The sequence below is a fragment of the Nelumbo nucifera genome, chromosome 1 (assembly GCF_055504915.1).
Source record: "Nelumbo nucifera cultivar China Antique chromosome 1, China Antique-T2T, whole genome shotgun sequence".
Taxonomy (NCBI): domain Eukaryota; kingdom Viridiplantae; phylum Streptophyta; class Magnoliopsida; order Proteales; family Nelumbonaceae; genus Nelumbo; species Nelumbo nucifera.
The window spans coordinates 112,614,415-112,622,991 of NC_142649.1; the positions used below are offsets into that span (position 1 = coordinate 112,614,415).

An 8,577-nucleotide genomic window follows, 5' to 3' on the forward strand; every position below is an offset into this window, starting at 1 on the left:
CTCGTCACACCATGGAAACTCCATGTGATGGAACGAAAAACAGAGTGGACCAGGTTCCTAAGGTTGTGCTTGAGATCATTATTGTTAACACATTTTGGGTTGATTAACACAGATCAGACAAATGTATTATCACTTCAAATATGAGTCATATTGATGTTTTGGTAGAAACAACAATTTATACTGAGATTTGAGATCCACTCCCACTTGCACTTGCATTGGGGGGTCATGGGTTTGGGGGATGGGCTACCCCCGTTGTGTAGGAGCTCGGATCTCCTACACACACCTATCCACAGGAGAGATGCACACTGGAAGCATCTTTGTATTTACATGTCATAATTTATGGGGAGATGTTCTCTATGTACAACTGTAATGTCCTGTGGGTAGGAGATTCAGATTCCTTGTGTAGCCCCTTGCAGTAGCAAAAAAAAAAAAAAAACAATTTGTATTCTCGTAAATAGGTTAAGCACTGGATTGGTTGAAAAATCTTTTTTGCATGCTTCCAAAATGAGGAGCTATATTGTAAGTTATTTTATTGTTGGAATAAATTTTGTTTTGTTGAGCCAAAAAAAGAAAAATAATATAATTTGTATTGATCAATAATATTTCAGGTAAAAACAGTAATGATGCCAAACACAACTTAAGTTTGGGACTGGGCATCTGGGCTTTTAAGTTTGAGTCCCGATGGATTTGTCAGAAATTGTTTCCCTAAAGTCTTATAGAAATTCAAGTTATATGAACTTATACCCATTACCCAAGCATGACCAATATAGAAATTCAAACTATAAGGATCTGTTTGGTTCATAGTAGTGGGAATTGGAATTGAAGTCTTTTAGAATAAAAAACGAAATAGTTTATTCTTATAATCTGTTTGGTTCATATAGGAATCAAATTCGGAATTAAAATCAAATGGAATGGAATTTCATTCCCAAAAAAGGAAAAGGGAATGACATGAGAGAATGCTATTCCACCAGGAATAGAACTGATATTCTAATTCCACCCAACCAAACAGTTTGAATCAAAATGGCCAATTCCTATTCTGATTCTTTATTTCTGCAAATCAAACAGGCCTAAATTCCTATGGTAAATATGTCATGTCTCTTTTGCTTTTGAAATTTATTCCGCACGCACACAGGAAATGGGAAATAGGAAACATCCAAAGCACCAAAAAGGTCAAAGCTGTCTATACACATACATCAATAAACAACATTGATAGAAAATAAGCATTGCAATCTGTATATATAGAGGTATAATCTAGTTAGGGTAAAATGGCATAAGTTGTTGGTTCCTGTAACCGCATAAAAGGATACCTCCGTTCACAGCTCCATGTCTTCTTTAACGAACACAAAGAAAACGAAGGATAGGACGCAACTTACAGCTACCAAAATTGCCATCCCTAATATCAAGCATATATATATATATCATCATTGTCAGATACATGATCAGCACAATACAAAGTCATAGCAACGTTAGCACATTAATTTCTTCACTTAGGCTAAAGTAATGAGATTTTCTTTTTTAGGTAAAGAAAGCAATAAGATGTTTGATCAAGATTACATTAGGTTCAGGTTTGCCTTTGTTATGTTTGTTTTTTAGGCTGCGTTTGGAAATGATGCAAATGGAGTGTAAATCTCAGTTCAGGGTAAATTTGCATTCTGGTTCATTTTTGCCTGTGTTTGGCAACATTATATTTTTGCATTGACAAATGATAGATCAATGCATATTTACACTAACAATAAGATGTAAAAGCAACATCAATAAAAAAGAAGTAAATTTGCATTCAAGTGGGCTTTTGATAAAAAAAAAATGCTTTATTAGAATTCGTGTTTGTATCTATTACAACTAAAAGTCTGTTTGGTAAAAAGGTAAATTTGTCAATGCAAAACTAACCCAACTTTGCATGAACAGTTTTACACTCTACATATTTGCATTGTTTCCAAACACAGCCTTAGGCTCAGCTTGGAAGGAGTACAAATATAAATATATAGAATGTAAAAGCAAAACCATGTATTTTGTATTATTTTATGTGTACTTGTACAGTACATATTTGCATTTGTACTCTTTCTAAATTGTGCCTTTGGCAGTGTTTGGTTGCAATGTAAATGCAATAATACCCGTTGCAAACTATGACACCTCCGGTTCAGGTGCATGAAATGGAGGATTTGGTTTTAGTTTTATTTTACAATCTTTTTGTTTGGCAACTACCGACGCAAAACAAGGTGCAAAATTGTGAACGTTTGGCTATCTGTGAAGACACAAATTTAGAAGAAGAAACAGGGAAAGCCAAGCAATCATTGGTCTCTGAAGATGATTTAGTCACTTCCAGCTTGGGATCTTATCATTCAAATCACAGATGCCAAAATTGCAAGGACAATGACGGTGAAGTAGATTGAATAGAATCTGATGAAAGCGATCTAGATCATAATGATGATGATGAAGACTATAACGATGATGAGAAAGACAATATTCAGGAGTACCTATAGAAGAATCTTTTGAGTCATTTTTTCTCTTGCCGACTAGTGGAATTACAGAATCATATTGCCCAACTCCACCATTTGACGAGGTTAACAACCCTATAATGACCTGTGGTTCACTTGGTCTAGAGCTCAAGACACTTAGGCCAATCCAAAACACTCGAGATAGGAGCCACTATGTTAATTCCGTACTGAACCCAGTTGAAAATCTCATTCAGTAGAAAGTTGTTAAGGCAAGAACACTACCACCATTAAAGCAACACCAAATGAAAGAGAATATTAATTTTGAAAATGACAAAAATACCCTTCAACTCAGAATTGACTTTCAAGCCACCACCTCTCAAATCAAACTCAAATTTCAAGCATTCTAATCATTCTAATCCACCTAAACAATAAATTGCAATTGATGTTAGCCTTTCGTTGTAATAGTCACCGACAACTTGACGTCTAGACCCAGAGTATCGGACAACAGACGTTCAGATCCTTAGACGCTCAAACAGAACATAACAGTCACCAATGACTAAATGTTTAGACCCAGAGTATCCGATGACAAACATTTAGATCTCAAACTCTTGGACGCTTAGATAGAACATAATTCACTGATGACTTGTCATTCAGATCCAGAGTATCTGACAACAGACACTTAGATCTCAAACTCTTGGATGCTCAGACAGAACACAATAGTCATCGACGACTTGATGTTTAGACCCAGAGTATCCAACAATAGACGTTCAGACCTCAGACTCTTGAATGCTCAAACAGAACGTAATAGTCGTTGATTACTTGACATTCAAACTCAGGTATCTGACGACAAGCGTTCAAACGCTCAAACAGAACGTAATAGTTCAAACGTTCAAACCTAGAGTATTTAAAACAAAGCAGTCAAGAAATTTTCTCATTTTTTATTTTTTTATTCCATGTCATTTTTCAAACAACCAATGAGATGCACTTTCCCAATAACCTAAATAATCTCTTCTCCTAAAATTTTTCCTAAACTACCTCCCCCACTATCTCCCACTTTCTCCAAAATTATCTCTAATTCCTATTTATCTTCTAAATTATCTCTAATTCCTATTTATCTAAAAAATTATCTCTAATTTAGTATAGAGTTTCTCTCCTAAATTATCTCTAATTCCTATTTATCCTCTCCCCAACTTTTTATCTATATCTATCTAAAGAAATTTTGGATTAAAAAATTTAAGAATTATTTAAATATTCTAACAAATATAATAACTTTAAAATATTTATTAAAAACACACAAAAAAATAATTTTATATTTTTACAAAATATATCACGAAATTATGTACTAACAATTTAAATTCTGTTTTTCCGGATTATCAATTTAAATGCAATTCAAATAATAAAAACTTAACATTAAAAAATAAAATCTTATTTAAATATTTCAATACATAAATATCATAAATAACAAATATTATAAATATATAAATAAATATATAACAAAATATTTAGAAATATGTAATAGCTTTAAATAAATAAAATTCAAATAACAAAAAAAAATTAAATATTTTACATAACTAGATTTTAAATAGTTACAATAACGAAAATATGTAATAAACTTAAAAAATTTCATAAAAGTAGAAAAATAATTATAACATAATATTGAAATTAATAATAATTTAATATCTTACAAATTTAACAATGAAATTACGTATGAATAGTATAAATTATAATTTAATGGATTATTAAATTCAGTTAATAACAAAAAAATTTAAATATTTTACATATTATTTAAATATTTAAATAACTAAATATTTAACATTACTAGATTTTAAATAGTTAAAATAACAAAACTATGTAATAAATTTAAAAAGTTTCTTAAAAGTAGAAAAATAATTATAGCATAAAATTGAAATTAATAATAATTCAATGTCTTACAAAATTAATAATAAAATTATGTAATAATAGTATAAATTATAATTTTATGGATTATTAAATTCAATAAGTAATTAATATTTTAAAATTTAAATATTTCATATTACTTAAGTAGTTAAGTAACTAAATATTTTAAATAACAAAATATTTAACATAATAGATTTTAAATTAGTTAAAATAAAGAAGTTATGTAATAAATTTTAAAAAATGAAAAGTAGAAAAATAATTTTAACATAATATTGAAATTAATAATAATTTAATATTTTATAAAATTAATAATTAAATAACTTTAATAATAATTTAATATTTTTTCATAATTTTGTAAGTAACTAATTTCACTTATATCAATTAATAATTCGAGAAAATAACTTTCATAAAAATAATATTTATTAATAATAATTTTAAACCCTTAATATATATTTATTATATAATTTTATATTCAAATATTAATATTTATTGTATTTCAGTAATTATTTATTGTTTTTTGTGATAAATTTATTTTCAATAATTATGTATAAATTAATTTTTGTTTTGTTATTTATCAAAAAAACTTTCAATAATTATTGGAGATTAAACTATTATTATTGAAATTTTTAAATTTTGTTTATTGTACTTATTATATTTTTTATATAACTTATTGATTAATATTTATTAGAGATTATACTTTTATCTAAGATTATACTATTTATTGACTAATTTAATATATTTTTAGTACTTATTGTATTTTTGTAATTATTGTATTTGTTCATTATCAATATATTTTTCAATAATTGTTTATTTTCGCTATAAATTTTCAACAGTTATTGGAGATTTAAATATTGTTATTTATCAAAGATAAGACTATTAATTTATCTGAAATTATGAGTATTCATGAGTTGGTTCAGTTCGGTTGTAGGTTGTTTTGCCAACCAAATTGACATGGTTAGTTGAAATCAACTAATCATTTATGAAAATCGATCCATTGAAGTTGCATAAGTTTGGGTCAACTAATCATTTAAAAATGAAATTTATGATATAAAACATTTTAGACTAAGAAATATGAGAAATTTCCCACTTTTCCATATTAAAAATTATATTTAAAATATAAAATATTAATATATATCAATGGTCAAGTCATCCGATTTTGGTCGATTTACAAATGGCCAAAGTGAAATTGATCCAATATGGTTAGGTCAAGTTGATCGGGTTGGTCGGTTTCATCAATTTAATGAATAAGCTTATCTGAAATTAATTATTGTTATTTTTGTATTATAAAAAAATTTATTAAAAGTAGTATATAAAATATGAATACTTTTTAATTATTTAAAATTTTGAAAATATAAAATAGTTGTATACTCTTATGTGTTTCTATTAGGGTCATTTAGTTGAACACACCTTAGAGTTTTACATTATTTACTTAAACCTACCTTATAGTTTTCATTTTAATAAAATATCTCATATATTTTATAGCTTATTTACTTAATCAACCTTTCATTAAGGAGTGTTTTTTTGCCTGAGCCATGACTTTTTATTCCAAAAATACCCTTATCACTTTTTTGTACAGAAAACAAATTTGACCAAATATAGCCAATAGAGTGGTTGTCCGTGTCTTATTAGGGGCAAAAATTGTATTTTTATTTTTATTTTCTTTTGATAAAATTTATTTAAATGAGCATTAGGGTTGATACTGTCATTTTCCACTGTCATCTAATAGAAAATTGATTAAATCCATAGCAAATTACAAGTGGTATTTTAGTAAAATACAAACTATAGGGTAAGTTTTAGTAAATCCATGAAAATAAGGGGTGTTTTAATAAATGATCATTCCTATTATTTAGCTTTTTCTTAAACAATACCGTGCATCACACGGGCCCCGCTAATAACATTTTATAAGGTGATTGACCTTCCACCTGAAATAAAGTTTGAGGTTAAAAAACAGTTACTGCAGTTAATCTGGATTCTTGTGATACACACATCCCATGAGAAATGCAATCATCACTGAACGGGCTTCGGGCTTCCTTAATTATGTCTAACTCGGTATGGGTTGGATAGTTGTAAAGGAGGTAACCTCATCGGTCTAGTATAAAGGGGTGATCATTTTCAGCCTGCCCAGCACCGCCTGAGAATTATAGGCTTGAGCCTAGTTTTATTTTTATTTTTTGTGTTCAGGCCCAACCCAGTGTTTGGGCCTGGGCTCAACACTTTAAGCTTAACCGACACATATTTATATTTATATTATTTATATATATTTATAAGTATTATTTGTATTATATTTTATATATATAAAATATTATAAATGAAACTTATATATAATATTTTATGTTACAAATGTATAAAATGATTTTTATGCATGTATTACGTATATAGAAAATATTGTATGTATTCAATATTTTATATGTGTGTAGGCCTGGGCCAAAGTAAATACTGAAAGTAGGGGGGGGGGGTATCTTAGAAGGCACATATATGTATGCATTGGTTTATCTAAATCAAGGTTTTATTTAATGGATAAAAGTGCAAATAAATCAAATGTTGAATGAAATTGACTTGGGGTTTGCTCCCCTATATTTACCAAAATAGGGGAGCTAGAGAGTCAAATTTGGTGTTGGCTTTACTATTTTGTTTTACTGTTACCAGATTAATGTTCAATTCACAACATCAAAGGAGACTGGAGACAAGTGTTTTAGGCTTCAACTAGCCTAACAATTTATGGGGATGGGCACCTCGTCAGTTCCCCTCTTGGGCAGACAGAACCAAGCCATTTCGATTCATGGTCACTGGTCAGCCCAGATATGAGTTGTTTGGATTAATCCAGGTCCGACTAATTTTGACCCAGTTGCCATGCACTCCAGTAGTACAAGTGCAACGTATGTGTGTGTGTACAGTACAAATAAAGAAAAAAAGGACTCACCAAAGTCAACATGCGTCGGAACCACCATTTTGTCTGCTGGTAGTGGATCTTTTTTCTGAATTGATAAAGCTTCCAACTGCAGGAACATGGAAATTACAACAAAAAAGCTCCCCATTTTCTCTCTCACAACCCTCTTCCTCAGATCCAAGGACCAAAATCCAGCTAATCCATGTAAATAAGCTTCCATCACAACCTTCAACAGCAACGATACTCCAAGGCAGAAAGCAAATTTGGCTATTCGACGACTGATTGTTTTGGATTTGAAGGTGGCGCGAACCAAATTAACAACTGAAGCACAGGCATAAAGAGGAAGCCACAAATACCAATCTAGAGAGACCAAAAACAATGAGAAAGTAATTACTAATTAGGAACATCTAGGCAAAGGCAAAGTGGAAGGTTACCTGGGTCGTCCAGTTGAACTGATGCCGAGTAAGCGAAAAGAGAAGCCAATAACAGGGAGCATGAAGCGAACAGCCTTGCAGGTCTACCCATTTTCTTCCCGGAGTTGGGAGCTTGGCGAGGCATCTCATCCAGTCATATAACAGTCAACCTTTTCGGCAACCAACTACTAGTAATTTTGTTTATATATACATATATTAGATGTTGTTTGTTTTCCAGCCGAAAGTTTTAAAAAGCTTTTCAACGAGAGAGAGAGATCAGTGCAAGGGCGCACACACAAGGCCAACAGGCTATTCTCAATGGGCTTTAACCATTGGATCAGGGTATCTAATCTGAAAGCTTGAGGCCCAGAAGGCCAGCCCGACGGCCTGAGGCATGAACCAGCATAGCTTTAAACTAATTATGTATCTACCATGTATAGATAATAAAAATGCAAATACTTGTAAACATTATAACAAAGGATCCTCATTTAAATGAGCCCGATCTTTACAACAGCAAATTGTGCTTCATATATGGATCCTATTGTGTATGCCTTTACTTTAGAATCAGGCCCATTTGAATGTATATCTGATTTTGTCGGAATTGCTACAGATCAGATCATCAGATGGGAAAGCAGAGAATGGTCTCAACTCTACCCATTACAAGCTTATCGAATAAAATAATAAATGAAGAAAAACTCAACTCTACCCACTACTTGGTTTCAACCTGCAGCTTTTGCAATCTCACCCACGGACAAGTGCTGAGTGCAGACGTCTACCTCTATTATTTTATTGAAAAAGGGTGAATGACATGTTGGTATAAGTATTCCAGTTGAGAAGGCCAGTTTTGACTTTTTATTTATTTATTTGCTTCATCAGTTTGGACTATTAATGAGATACATTGCTTCGTGCCATTATCGCACTGCCCCATACGCCCAACCAACCATAA

At 30.6% G+C, this 8,577-nt stretch overlaps 1 protein-coding gene across 2 annotated transcripts; it reads right to left on the reverse strand.

The window, feature by feature from the left end:
• Positions 1 to 1,019: 1,019 nt before the first annotated feature.
• On the reverse strand, positions 1,020 to 8,304 carry LOC104587391 (transmembrane family 220 helix protein). Of its 2 annotated transcripts, none has more exons than XM_010244988.3 (3): positions 7,653 to 8,174; positions 7,252 to 7,578; positions 1,020 to 1,393 (listed from the first exon to the last, which is right to left on the reverse strand). In XM_010244988.3, exons 1-3 carry the CDS (start codon positions 7,774 to 7,776, stop codon positions 1,314 to 1,316), a joined length of 531 nt encoding a protein of 176 aa, XP_010243290.2. In that variant the 5' UTR covers positions 7,777 to 8,174; the 3' UTR covers positions 1,020 to 1,313. The 2 variants fall into 2 exon arrangements, with proteins under 2 accessions (XP_010243290.2, XP_088752892.1); XM_088896766.1 differs by lacking the exon at positions 1,020 to 1,393 and adding an exon at positions 6,197 to 6,253 and having other exon boundaries at positions 7,653 to 8,304.
• Between the last annotated feature and the right edge of the window lie 273 nt (positions 8,305 to 8,577).

Coding starts and splice junctions, on each gene's coding strand:
- LOC104587391 (XM_010244988.3), bottom strand. CDS start 7,776: ATGCCTCGCCAAGCTCCCAACTCCGGGAAGAAAATGGGTAGACCTGCA. Junction 7,579..7,652: donor AGTTCAACTGGACGACCCAG/GTAACCTTCCAC, acceptor TGGTCTCTCTAG/ATTGGTATTTGTGGCTTCCT. Junction 1,394..7,251: donor TCCGACGCATGTTGACTTTG/GTGAGTCCTTTT, acceptor GCTTGATATTAG/GGATGGCAATTTTGGTAGCT.